Here is a 15068-nt window from a genome sequence, read left to right as displayed (position 1 = left end):
GTCTTCCTCGGTCCCGGCCTCGCCCTGGGATCCGAGCCCGCCTTAGTCTTTGTGGTTTCCACGTTATTCTGCAAAGAAGACGTTGAAACATATAAGATAACTGCATTATCTACTCATCAGAGACATCTTCGAGAAGATAATTGCGTTATCTACTCGTCAGAGACATCTTCGAGAAGCTCGTCTTAGAGTAAATGAATCATCATCACGAAAAGCGCAAGGGCGCTACCTCAGGATCAGCTAGGGAGATGGATGCGCTCCATGGGCTGCTGTGAAGCGGTCCTCTCTACCATAAATGAAACAGGTTTATGGGGAGCCCCAGCCGGTCTGGAGCTGAAAGGACGTTGACAAGACACCAGTGCAGAGTCATTGGTGTCGGTGATGCCCTGGACGCGTGTCGAACATGCCCAACGCCACCTAATTTAGCCAAACGGGCAAGAGCGGCACTGCAGCGTTGTCTCAGGCAGCCCGAGTTGGCGCGACCTAGCTGTCCCGGACAGAAGCCCAGGTACCCAGGGTAATGCAGGTTAATATCACAATAGAGTTTTTTGAAGACTGTGTTAGGGAACCCGCCGGCAACGACAAGACGGCCGATAAGACAAGACAAGGAGTAGATTTGTAATAATATGAGCCCCTTCTTGAACTATAAAAGGAAGGGACAAGCTATGGATGAAGGGTTGGACTCTTTAGATCGATACATTTCGCTTTGTAGCCACAAAAAGCCCATATATGTGCACTCGGTTGACCTAGGAAAACCAACGAGACCAACACAAGAGTAGGGTACGTATTATACCTCCGGGTGGCCTGAACCTGTATAATTCATGTGTCTTTTGCTTGGCAGGGAGCTCGGGCCCTGCAAATCCGATCATGTGTTAATCTCTTCTTCACGCCATGCACCACAAATCCCCTAGTCGAATCTTCACACTTGGGAAGGGATCTCCACTCCCCGATGTCCGAGGAATCGCTCCCTCGATAAAACCAAATGGCATATTTACAAATAAAAAATAATTTGTGAATAAAACTTTTATATATGTGTTCTTAGTGATCTAAAACTTTTATAAAACCTTTATATTTGCGAATAAACCAAGATTCATACCGCCATAGGATCAAAATTGCACGATTTTGTGTAGTTTAGGGGTGATAATTTCTGGTTTTGGGGTTTGGGATGTCATACAAACTTGACATAAAGTTGAGGGACGGTTGGTGAACTTATTCCTTATAGTTGGTGGTTTGCCAAAATAAAAGAATTAAATTATCAACTATATAATGTACCAACTATAATCTATTCTGTCCGTAAAAAAAAAAAACTAGCCTAGGACTGTCCAGATTCATTACTAAGAGGGTCACATCTCTTTTTGTTTTGAGTTGGTTTTCTTTACAGAGAGAGTATTCTATAATGCAGTTATCCTATTGTTTTTTTCTATTGCAGCAAACTGCGCTTAACAATTTTGGAATTACTATACGATGATGTACCGCCGATTTTTAAAAATGATTTAACGAAGACATAAGTTCAAACTTTTTAAAGAAATAGTTTAAAATTCATAGAAATTAGGATATGTTATATCACATACTACTTATTTTGAGATGAAGTAAGTATCATATTATCATTATTTTGAACAGTTCTTTCCTTGAAGATACGTCTACCTAGCAGGTTTACCCGTCATTTAATTTGGTCGTTTTCTTCTGGCGATCGATCGATCACATCTCGCGTATTTATTTCCACGGATTTTTGTCATCACCTTGCACCATCTCGAGTATAAGTGATCGATAGAGGCCGCAGCCAGTCGGAAATTGAAGACTAGTATTCTGTCCGTGATATAATCAACCAATAATATAGCCCTCACCGATGACCTATCTCACCCATCCCGAAATTGCTCCAAGCTAAGCATGTTTAATATCAAAGTTCTTTGGAGATTGGCTTCCGGAAAAGTAGTTGTAATTTGTTGGTATGAGTATTCTATTAATCTTATTAAGCTCTAGGCCAGGATGTTAAATTGGGGTTACTAAATAATTTCAAATGGAAAAGTCACTAAAACCAAAGTTGTAGAACTCATCGAGGTGCAAAATTTTTATTTTGGTCATTTCTCCATATGACTCTATTTAAACAACTTGAAATTTGAAATTCAAAGTTTGAAAAGTTCAAATAGAATTTTAGATCAGTGAACGACTTCAACTGAAAAAGTCATCAACAACAAAGTTGTATAACTCATCAAGATCTATAACTTTTATTTTGGTCATTTTTCTATATAACATTTTTTGAACTGTTTGAATTTGATTTTGAAAATATGACAATTTCAAACAACATTTTCAAATACTAAATGAAATCAACTGAAAAAGTCATCAACAACAAAGTTGAATAACTCATCAAGATCTAAAACTTTTATTTTGGTCATTTCTTCATACGACAAAGTGATAGTAACATTGTTTACAAAATTGACATATCTCTTATCTGGTTTTATAAACTATAACACATATATGTAAAATTTGTGAATAATATTACTAACATTTCGTCGGATGAAGAAATAACAAAAATAAAAGTTTTAGATCTTGATGAGTTATTCAACTTTGTTGTTGATGACTTTTTCAATTGAAATCATTTAGTATTTGAAAATATTGTTTGAAGTTGTCATATTTTCAAATTCAAATTCAAACTGTTTAAAAAATGTTATATAGAAAAATGACCAAACTAAAAGTTGTAAATCTTGATAAATTATACAACTTTGTTGTTGACATTTTTTTCATTTGAAATCATTTACTACCCGTAAAATTATTTTGACTCATAAAATAAATTATTATACTGCACTTAATTATTTTGCTATTGATCAACTTACAAATATAAACATTTCATATGAAAAATGAAAAAATAGTCATCGGTGATGGGCTTTAGTTAATACCCGATAGAGATTAAGTATATAGCCTGTCACTGATGAGTCATCTGTGACGGGCCTAGTTGTTATCTCAAACGGGCCTCAAGTTGGTACACGTGATGGATGATGGTCATCTGTGACGGGCCACAACTTGAGGCGCGTTTGAGATATGGAATCTTATCTCAATCGGGCCTAAAGTTGGTGCCCATCACTGATAGGTGTCATCCGTGACGGGCTTAGGTTTTATGCCCATCTAACATGTCTGTGCGACCATATCTCAATCGGGCACTTTTCGGCCCGATTGAGATGACTTCCTTGTGACGGCCCGCTATTTCTAGGCATATTAGAGCCCGTCACAGATAGAAGGATCTGTAGTATTGTTACTTCATCAGAGGCTAGAGCTAAATTATTACTCCATCTCCTTCTGCATCACTAAAACAAAATCACACCATCATAATTTGGATGACAAAACATTATTAAAATCAAATAACAAGGACTTGTGTATATATCCGACATTTTGACAACAGTAGAAAAACTCCCACAATTAGTTGATATGACACTAGTAGAAAAACCATTTTTACAAACGGGCCAAAATGATTTTTTCAGATGGCCATCCACTCCGATTGTGCTTCAAGGCCTGCGAAAATACACGATTTTTGCAAGCGGACATCAGCCCCGCCTGCAAAAATAATTTTCGCAACCGCTATCTCCATCTTCGCAGACGTTATAGACACATGCCTGCAAAAATGTTATCGGCGAAAAAAAAAAGCCACCACCCCCACCCACCGCCGCCCTCCCCTCTTCGGCCGTGCCATCGTCGCCCCTGGGAGGGAGAGGGAGAGGGAGAGGAAGGGTAGGGGAGCCGCACCACCGCCACCGCCCAAGGAGGGGTCGCGCCGTTGCTTCCATGACGACAAGGAAGACGACCACGAGCAGCACGAGCAAGGTGCGCCCTCGCCTCACCATCACCGGATTCATCGTCCCCACGCGTCGTGGTCACCGGATCCACCGGACCCATGCATCACCGTCGCCGGATCTGCCATCCCTCTCGTCTGCCGTAGTCAGATACACCACTCCCGCACGTCGCTGTTGCCAGATCCCACAGCACCACAGCCACGGAGCGCCACGGCTGCTCCCTTCGCCACCACCACCGCTAGCAGCACCCTCAGCGAATCTGAGGGAGAGGAGACGAGAAGAGAGGGAGTTGGGACTTAAAAATATCTTATGTTTTAGTTTCCTCCCGTGTCTATTTAAATGTCACAACCAATTTTCAGAGACAAACGGCTTAAGAGGTCCGCCTACAAAATAAATATATTTTTGTAGGTCTTAAGCCGTCCGCCTGCGAAAATGGATTTTCCTAGGCACTTTATATGACATGTCTGGGAAGATAGATCTTCGCGGGTAGACGGCTATCTAGCTCCCCTTCCTATCTTGCAGGTGAACCATGGTGATAAAATTTTCGTCCGCCTAGAAAAATATAGGTACCTCATATGGGAAAATTGTTTTTCCAGTAGAGTGATGGCCTATTCTTCAAAGTGACCGATTGTTTTCATGTCCACCGATCTTTTTTTTATTTCAGTTTCAAAACACAGCATATACGTACAGCTTATATCTATGTCGTTTGCTTAAAAACAAGCTTACATATGATCAGTCATTGGTCTTATATATGGTGATAAAAAATAATTTAATTAATTTAAACTAGAAAAATAATTTTGTGGGTAGTAATTGCCATAAAAAAATGTAATCCAGATCCCATAGCATAAGAATGCATCTAAGTCGAGGCATGCAAAACTGAAACAAATTAAGTAAATTAAAAAAGGTGCATCCGTTGAAAAAGTAGTACAGATCAGTTGTAATCAAGAAATTTCTAGACAACTACTAACAAACGACAAAACTAAATAAATGAGATAGACGATGTCTTAGATACATTTAGGACTATTCAACATGCCTGATAACATTGTTTTGCAGTGAATTAGTTACGAACTATTCAACATTTCTTTAAACAATATAAATAACATAGCAATTCTAGCTAGTACTATTGCACTCATGTCAATATATATTTTGCACGCACGTACTCTCTCTGTTAAAAAAAAATCCTAACTACCAAATTCGTTGCCCTAGCGTGTGTCTCCCATACTCGCCTAAATTAAGTTTTTTTTTTAACGGAGGAAGTATGTGTCACATATGTGCTCTCCCTTGCAAAATATTTGATGTTGAAGATTCAGTGAAATTTTTAAAATTTTAACTATTAATATTTTTTTAAATAGTTAGTTAATTTCAACACGAAAGAATTGTGCACATATATTTGCCTTAAATCATAATATCATTTTGTAAACTTAAACTTATTAGGTTTTATAAAATAAATAAATTGTAGTTAAAATATTATCCAAATAATATCTTCAACGCATCAAATCAAACAATTATGAACATATGGACAATTTGTAGTTAGGTATGGACACACACCTCCAGATAATTAACTACTCCACTTTACTCGGTCAGAAACTGTCAAGCATACTGAGGCCTTGTTTAGTTGGGCAAAAATTTTGGATTTAGTTGTCACATCGGATATATATGGACACATATTTGAAGTATTAAACATAGTCTAATAATAAAACAAATTACAGATTCCGCTAGGAAACTGCGAGATGAATTTATTAAGCCTAATTAATCAAATGTTTACTGTAGCATCACATTGTGAAATCATAATGCAATTAGACTTAAAAGATTCGTCTCACAATTTACACGCAAACTGTGTAATTAGTTTTTTTCCACATTTAATACTCCATACATGTGTCCAAACATTCGATGTAATAGGAGAAAAGTTTTGTTTTGGGAACTAAACAAGGCCTGACATGGTCATCAAGAATGTCATTAATTAAAACATACTACATTCATCCCATAAAAACTAGATATGACTTTATATAGTATAACAAATACAAAATTATCCAAATTTATTGTATTATATTAAGTCACATCTAATCTTAGATTTGTCTTTTATGAGACAGAGAGTAATTAGGAATAAATAGTGTTGTGACATTCATGCGCCCAATTCTGAATACTACGTACATATCCCTTCTTTCTATAAAGCTAATGCCATCGAACACCTAAAGCTCAATATATAAGCAATTATTAGTACTCCTAAAATCTAAATGCAAGCATGTCGCATCAACCCATTAAACAAACAAAACTTAACATACAAGCATATGGTAATTATATCTATAATTTATTTTATTTTAAAACTAAACATACACATGCTAAATCATTATTCTCAAATCATTTTCATAATATTTCAATCCAAATTATTTCATCATTTCTCCAATGTCTAAGATATATCCTGCAGCATAGCACGGGGCATCATCTACTAGTAGTTAGGAATAGAAGTCATGGCTATAATACCATGTATACAATGGTTGGTAAAATCTGAGCTAACTATTAATTGATGTTTGATTGGATTGGTGGTGTGCATTTCATCTAAACGTAGTACTCCGAATCAAGTTTTAGCATGAGGTCTGTCGCGTCGCCGATGATCCGAGGCATGTGAAAATAGACAATTTTCCCTAGTGGTTTCACACCCACATGTAAAATTAGATTTTTTAGGCGGGTCTCTAAGCCACCATATGTAAAAATCAATTTTCGTAAACGACATCTTGATAAGTGACCAGCATGCAAATACCTTTTTAGGAGAAAAAAATGAAAATCAAGCCTAGCTTATAAGATCACAAATCATGGATTCACAAACCATGATTTTTTTTTAAAAAAAACATAGATTCACAAATCAGCAAGGGGTCGCCGAGCACCCCTCATTACTGTCACCGTCACCACCATCGCCAAGCCCAGTCGGATAGTTGTGGCTCTCGCTACCATCGCAAGCCCCACTAGATCTAGACAAAAGCCACTACCCTTACCTCCATCGATCATTGACGTTGTCAAGCCCACTGTATCTGGCCTGAGCCATCCCCTCCCTTTTGCTACCGCGCCCATCCCCTATGCCACCACCAACGCCACCTCCGCTTAGCCTTGCTGGTGCTCTCCTTCACTGCCACCATCGCAGAGCCCCACCACCCCTGGATCTATGGCTCCTTTGTCCACTCCTTCCATCATTGCTTCCCTTCCTCCACCGCGCTGCTCCTGCCCTACTTTGCTGCCGTTGTCGTCGAATCTAAGGTGAGAATGAGGGAGGAGAGGTGATAAGGTGGAGTGCTAGATCGAGGACATAGTCGATCTTGTTTTCTTATTGGAGGGAAAAGTTGATTGTGTCCTAACTCTTGCGATGTATTTAACCCTCCTCATGATTTACACAATCGATCTTCTATAATCCCCGCATGTAAAAATCAATTTTACAGATAGGACCGTCTGCAAAAGTAAAGGTTTTGCGGGAGGTCCTCTTTTAGATCTTACATATAAAAATCGACTTATGCAAGCGGGACTAAATCTATGTGATCGACCTCCCGTTATTTTGATATGTGGGGTTATTTAGTCCGTATGTAAAAATAAAACCTAGATAAGTGTTAGGAGAAATATTTTTTTACAGCGACTATATATCACTCCCTCATCTCCATCTAGATTTTCAAACAATTATCTAAGAAAATCTGAATTTTCAACACTATGGCCCTGTTCTTTTCTCCGACAAAAGTTGGATAAAATTTTAGATACTCGTGGCACGCTTTTCAAACTACTAAATGGTGTGTTTCGTACGAAAACTTTATATATATGAAAGTTGTTCCAAAATATCATATTAATCCATTTTCAAGTTTGCAATAATTAAAACTCAATTAATCACACGTAAATACCACCACGTTTTGCGTGAAACACTTAATCTTTATTTTTATCTTCAGTAGATTTAAACACCACCTATGACGCCACATGCATGCACCTATAAATACGCATGAATGCCCCCCTTCTCCTTCCAAGCATATCCTAACACATCGTTAATTAGTAATTAAGAAAGTCGTAGTACACAGTAAATCGTTAATGGCGTCTTCCGGTGTCCTCGTCGTCGTCCTGGTGGCGACCCTCGCCGCCGGGACTGCGAACGCGGCCATCTTCACCATCACCAACCAGTGCCCGTACACGGTGTGGCCGGCGGCGACGCCGGTGGGCGGCGGCGTGCAGCTGAACCCGGGGGACACGTGGACCATCGACGTGCCCGCGGGGACCAGCTCCGGCAGGGTGTGGGGCCGGACCGGCTGCAGCTTCGACGGCGCCGGCACCGGCAGCTGCGCCACCGGCGACTGCGCCGGCGCGCTGTCCTGCACCCTCTCCGGCCAGAAGCCGCTGACGCTGGCGGAGTTCACGCTGGCGGGCTCCGCCGGCGGCAGCCAGCAGCTGGATTTCTACGACGTGTCGGTGATCGACGGGTTCAACGTGGGGATGAGCTTCTCCTGCAGCTCCGGCGAGACGCTGACGTGCAGGGACAGCTGCTGCCCCGACAACACCAAGCTGCGCCACTGCAACGCCAACAGCAACTACCAAGTCCTCTTCTGCCCATAATCGAACGATGAACTCATCTATGCCCTAGCTTAGCTGCTGGCTATAGATATATATATGTCCATGACGTATACATACGGTATATAACATTGTCATATCATATGTATGTATCATGGGACGATAAATAAAGTTGATGAATAAAACGACACCTTGATCATCGATAATCATCCATGGACGATATCGATGCATGCAGGTGGACATATATAACATTGTGTACTCGACCTCGGGTATAATTGTTTAATCTTATCCTTGTTCAAAACATAAACAATTATTTTTTTTTAGAAAAAACCTCAAAAGAGAACAGAGAGAACCTCTTTTCATTTAAGAAGAAGAAACTTGGCCCCTTTTTTAGGGAAAATCGGGCCCAAAAACCTTACATAAGCACAATTTGAAGGGGGAAACCAGGCTAAACCCACACGGAGAACAAACTAAAAACTTACGACGGCACAACTGGAGGATAAAATATATAGGTCATCGTTGCCAAGCTCCGAAGAGCAGCCCCGACTTCCTATGATATAAAACATAAACAATTATGAAGTTGGAGACGATTGGTAGTTCTCAAGGTTTCAAATGAAAGCGTTAGAGTAATAAATATATACTACCTCCATCCCAATATAGTGGTACCTGCTCTGGACACACGGACCAAGGATTTATAACTGTTTCCTTCGCCATGATGCTGAATTGGCACCTCATGGTGATTAGGCCTTAAGGTAAAGTTAATGTTCATACCTAAAAATTTTCCAAATAAAAAAATCATACTAGTTTAAATTGGGTATATATCCAATTTATCTTGAGAAACAGGCACCATATATAGAGTCCCATGTTATTTTGTCCACAATTTTGTGTGATATCTTCTAATTTTTATATACTTAGTATGTTCCATGTGTAGGGCCTTCAAAATATATGGTTGTCTTCTAACATAATTTCTGCAGCTTTCTAGGTCAAGAAGGTCTTAAAAACATAATTTTATAGAGAAGGAAAATGACCTAATTAGTAATCTCCCTACTGGCCTCTTTAGTATATTTGTATTTTTATTAGTGTTTTGGCAGGCCCTCCACTTGCATAATAGCACATGTTATTTTAGATAATGGCACATATGGCTTGTACTTAATTATACATCAACAATAGTTATTTGTCTTACGGTGGTTTACGATTTTCAGTGCCGCCACATCCAGTACGTGGGGATTCAGAAAAGTTTGAGCCTGGGCAAATTTTATTATATCAAGTGTTTGCTATTAACATAAAGAACAAGAAACAATTATTATTATCTCCTATTTCGATCACCCTAATAAATATAATACATGCACGCCTTATATTATGAAACATCTGAAAAATAAATAGTTGTATGGAAGTGAGGGTCTCGATTCATTAAAAACTGCTTATATTAATATTAATATAACACAAATATATACATAAGTATGTGTGTATCTTCTAATTTGTATATGCTAGCTTTTTAGGCTGCGTTCGGCAGCTAAAGAAAGTGAGTGAGTTTGTTTCGATTTCCGCGCGCACGCTTCCCAAACTACTAAACGGTGTATTTTTTACAAAAATTTTCTATAGGAAAGTTGTTTTAAAAATTCATATTAATCTATTTTTAAAATTTAAAATAGTTAATACTCAATTAATCATGCGCTAATGGCTCATCTCGTTTTGCGTATCTTCCCAAACTTCTCAATCTCCTCCTCCTCAAACTCACCCTTAGTTTACTATATATGGATCCATGGGTGGGTCTTGAAATTAAATATATATGGGTGTGACTTTTAACATAATTACTGCAGATTTTGCTAGGCCAAGACGAATAAAGGTCTCTAAAACGTCGTCATTTTTAGAAAATGGAAAATTAATCTCGAGCGTGTCTGCCATTAGTGCTCAATTGCTTGCTTAATCAAGCACAGCGAACTTGAACGGACGAAGTTGAGGATTTGATCTGCCTGCGAAAACAGCCCAAGTACTATCAGAACTACTGGGCCTTATGGGCCGGTATGTACATCTTATGCAGCGAAACCCAAATGTTCATGGTGTATATATACATATATTTATATATATATATATATATATATATATATATATATATATATATATATATATATAAATATATATATATATATATGTATATATATACACACACTTTCTGCTGTCTGCACGTTAATAATAGGTGTACGCGTGCTAGCTGATCCTTTTTTTTTGGCAAATCATTAATTAACTATATAATGTACCAACTATGATCTATCCTATAGAGCAGTTATACTATTACTTTTTTCTATTACAGCAAACTGAGCCTAATAATTTTTTAATTATCTATACTCCTTTAAAGCGCTCTAGTGGTGGTGGCAGTGGATCTGCCACCTCATCAGTGCTTTTGTAAATTTACAAATCGGCATATATGATATTATATGATGGTATGGAATGTCCCAGTATTTTGTTCAAATAAGTGATATTTGATAACAAAAATATTGCTATGTCGTATATAATATTTTTCTTCTACACATAGCAAAGCATGAATATTTTATTAGTATCACCTAAATTTCGATAGGTCCCTGTACAACATTGTACTGCCATTTTCTTTAATTTAACGAAGAAAGATCAATTTAAAAAAAAAAGGTCATTCAAAATTTGTAGTATATCACATCTCATAATACAGGTTAATTTATTTTAGGACGAAGGGATTATCATCAACGAATCTTTCCATGGAAGTTACGTCTACCTACACCTATTTTACCCGTCATTTAATTTGGTCGTTTTCTTCTGGCGACCGATCGGATCGATCACATCTCGCGAATCTATTTCCACAGATTTTTGGCACAAAACTACAAGGGATCGATAGGCCAGCCAGCCGGAAATTGAAGACTATTCTGCAAAGGACTCAACCTCTTCTCCCTAAGTCGAGGCATGCAAAACTAAAGCAAAGTGAATAAAAAAAAAGGAAGTTGTAGTCAAGAAAATTTCTAGACAACTACTAACAAACAGCAACAATTTTTGTTTAGGGAAACAAATAACAAAACTATGGCCCTGTTTAGAGAACTAGCCAAGAGTTATTTTTTAGCACAAGGAAATAACCCTTCAATAAAATAGCCCTAAGTTGTTTGGATCTAAGGGTTACTTTGAGAGCTATTTGTCCTTTAAGGTACCTTCCCATGGAGAGAGATAGAGAGAAAAGACACTTTTTTCATTGGGCCTCACCAGAAATAGCCCCAATTAGCACCCCTGGATGGGATAGTTTTTTTGGGAGTAAATTACATCCACGGTACATCAACTTGGTAGGTGGATGCAATTTGGTGCAATAACTTAAGAAATGAGCGTTCTAGTGCAACAACTTGGTAGATATGTGCAATTTAGTATAAGAACTTTATAAGTGGTAGTATAAACACAGGAACTTGCAAGGTAGGTACAATTTTGATACAATAAATTAAAAAGTTATATGACAACTTAATTATTTAGAGTATTTTTTAATATAAATTTAATTTTTAAGTACTTATTTTGACAATATACTAGCGCGGGTTTGTATAAGTATATTTATATGTTTATCCTAATAACTAATAACTGAAAATCAATTAAACTGGATGTAGAAATTATTATATTTGGTTGATATTTGAGAAGGTGAAGAAAACAAAATAAAATCTTAAAGGTACTTAGATGTAAATTGTGCTACTATGTGCAGTATAATTTTTAAAGATTAAATTCAATATTATAAGGTAATATTTGTATGATTAGTATGTAATGTCATATTAACATCGTGAAAAAAAACTCACCTAACATATGCTTAGCCAAGTTGATACACCAAAATGCTAAATTGTTAAATTCTTGTACTAGAATGCACACACTTGTCAAGTTGTTATACTCGGATGTTCAATTCTCAAGTTCTTGCACTATATCACACCCACCTGCCAAGTTGTTGTACCGTGGGTGCAATTTACTCTTTTTTGGGTGGGTTATTTTCAAATAGTTTTTTTAGGTGGGTTATTTCCAAATAGCCCTCAAATAGCTCACCCTTTGGATCTTTTTGGCTATTTCGGCTATTTGAGGGAGGGCTAAAAAATATCCATTGGATCCAAACAGGGCCTAACTAAATAAAACAGATGATGTCTTAGATACATTTAGGCCGTGTTTAGTTCACCCCCAACTACCCCAAACTTCCAACTTTCTATCACATCACATCACATCCAAAACTTTCCTACACACATAAACTTCTAACTTTTTTTTCCAAACTTCCAATTTTTTTCAGGAACTAAACACAGCCTTAGAACTATTGAACATGCCTGATAACACTGTTTTGCAGTGAATTAATTACGAACCATATGCATTCAACATTTCTTTAACCAATATAAATAACATGGCAAATTCTAGCCAGTATGTATTCTGCACGCGCACGTATGTATCACGTATGTGCTCCCCCTTAAAAAAATATTTGATGCTTGAAACAAGGTTCGGTTATTTTTTAAAAAATTTTAACTGTCTATATTTTTTCAAATAGTTAGTTAATTTAAATACGAAAGAATAGTGCACACATATATGCCTTAAATCATAATATCATATCATAAACTTAAACTTATTAGGTTTTATAAAATATTTTTTTAGATAATGTTTATAATAAATTAAACTGTAGGTAAAATTTTAGCCAAATCTCCTCGACACATCAAATCAAATAATTATGAACAGATGGACTAATGGACAATTTGTAGTTAGGTATGGACACACACCTCCAGATATACTTGGTCAGAATCTATCATACTGATATTAATTGTGGTCATCGAGAAGGTTATAAAAACATAATTAGGAATAAATAGCTAGCGTGGTGACCTTCATGCACCCAATTCTGAATCCTGCATATATATTAGGAATAAAAATCATGAATTTAGGCCATGTTTGATTCAGCTTAAGATTATTATAATCTAGATTATTAGGAGTAAGCTGAAACAAACAAGTAGATTATTATGCTAGATTATTATAATCTGTAAGCCAGATTACTATAATCCAATAATCTCCTCTAGAGAAGCTTTTTCTAAATTATTGAGTGGCTAAAGACCCACTACCCTTATATGTCTCTAATAATCCAGAGAAACAAACAACTCGTAGCTTATGTTATGTCAGCTTATTATAATCTAGCTTAGAGTAATCTAATTTAATAATCTAGATTACAATGATTATTAAGTTGAAATAACAGGGCCTTAGTAACATGAATACACTGACTAGTAAAAATATGAGCTAACTAGTAGTATTAATTGATTGGATTGGTTGTGTGCATTTCATCTAAACATAATACTCCGAATCAAAGTTTTTGCATGCGTTATGGCGCCGCCCACCTATATATGATCAAAGGCATGTGAAAATAGATGATTTTCGTTAGCGGTTCCACGTCCGCATGTAAAACTTGGTTTTAGGCGGATCTCTAAACCACCACATATAAAAATCAATTTTCATGAACGGTGCCTAGTTAAGTGACCTGCATGCAAATACCCTTTTAGGCGAACAAAAATGAAAATCAAGAATCTCTCTCTCATCACCATCTGGATTCGCACACAATTATCTTGCTAAAGAATGAGAATTTTCAACACTATAGCACAACATGCATCTATAAATACGCATGCCCCTCCCTTCGATCTCCTACCACATCGATCATATCGTTATAAGAAAGTCGTAGTACAGTAAATAGTTAATATGGCGTCTCCGGCCACTTCTTCCGCTATCCTCGTCGTGGTCCTGGTGGCGACCCTCGCCGCCGGCGGCGCCAACGCGGCGACCTTCACCATCACCAACCGCTGCTCGTTCACGGTGTGGCCGGCGGCGACGCCGGTGGGCGGCGGCACGCAGCTGAGCCCGGGGCAGACGTGGACCATCAACGTGCCCGCCGGCACCAGCTCCGGCAGGGTGTGGGGCCGCACGGGCTGCAGCTTCGACGGCTCCGGCCGTGGCAGCTGCGCCACCGGCGACTGCGGCGGCGCGCTGTCGTGCAGCCTCTCCGGGCAGCCGCCGCTGACGCTGGCGGAGTTCACCATCGGCGGCAGCCAGGACTTCTACGACCTGTCGGTGATCGACGGGTTCAACGTCGGCATGAGCTTCTCCTGCAGCACCGGCGTGACACTGACGTGCAGGGACAGCAGCTGCCCGGACGCGTACCACTTCCCCAACGACAGGAAGACAAACGCCTGCAGCGGCAACAGCAACTACCAAGTCGTCTTCTGCCCATAGATCTCGATCAATGACCTCGTCTATGCCATAAACTTCTAGCTTAGATGCTATTGCTGGCTATAGTGTGTGTGTCATATATATGTATCATGGGACAATAAATAAAGTTGATGAATAAAACGACACCCTAGCTTGATCGATAATCATCCATGGTCGACTATATATGCAGCATTTATATATACTACTCCCTAAGTAATTATTATTTTTTTTCCTATCATTTGATTCATTGTTAAATATACTTTTATGTATGCATATAGTTTTACATATTTCACAAAAAGTTTTTGAATAAGACAAATGGTCAAACATGTTTAAAAAGGTCAACGGCGATAAATATTTAGGGATGGAGAGAGTACTTGACCAAGTGTACAATTGATTAATCTTAACCTTGTTCAAAACATAAATAATTATGAAGTTGGAGACGATTGGGCCTCAAGGTTTCAAATGAAAGTGTCAGACTAATAAATATACATTCCCTCCATCCCATTACATAGGGCATATTTGCTCCAGACATGCTATGTAATTGTTTCATTTGCC

General features: G+C 38.2%; 2 protein-coding genes across 2 annotated transcripts; both read left to right on the top strand.

The window, feature by feature from the left end:
* The first annotated feature begins 7789 nt into the window (after positions 1–7789).
* Positions 7790–8565, top strand: LOC127757847 (thaumatin-like protein). The gene has a single exon (XM_052283429.1). The coding sequence runs from the start codon at positions 7836–7838 to the stop codon at positions 8352–8354; it is 519 nt and encodes a 172-aa protein (XP_052139389.1). The 5' UTR covers positions 7790–7835; the 3' UTR covers positions 8355–8565.
* A 5376-nt stretch (positions 8566–13941) lies between these two features.
* LOC127757654 (thaumatin-like protein) lies at positions 13942–14677 on the top strand. Its single transcript, XM_052283221.1, has one exon. It carries the CDS (start codon positions 14007–14009, stop codon positions 14535–14537), a length of 531 nt encoding a protein of 176 aa, XP_052139181.1. The 5' UTR covers positions 13942–14006; the 3' UTR covers positions 14538–14677.
* Positions 14678–15068: the final 391 nt, after the last annotated feature.

This window comes from Oryza glaberrima, chromosome 12, assembly GCF_000147395.1.
Source record: "Oryza glaberrima chromosome 12, OglaRS2, whole genome shotgun sequence".
In the NCBI taxonomy this organism is placed as follows: Eukaryota; Viridiplantae; Streptophyta; class Magnoliopsida; order Poales; family Poaceae; genus Oryza; species Oryza glaberrima.
The sequence above is the reverse complement of the archived record's forward strand: the minus strand, read 5'-3'. Positions and strand labels throughout refer to the sequence as shown.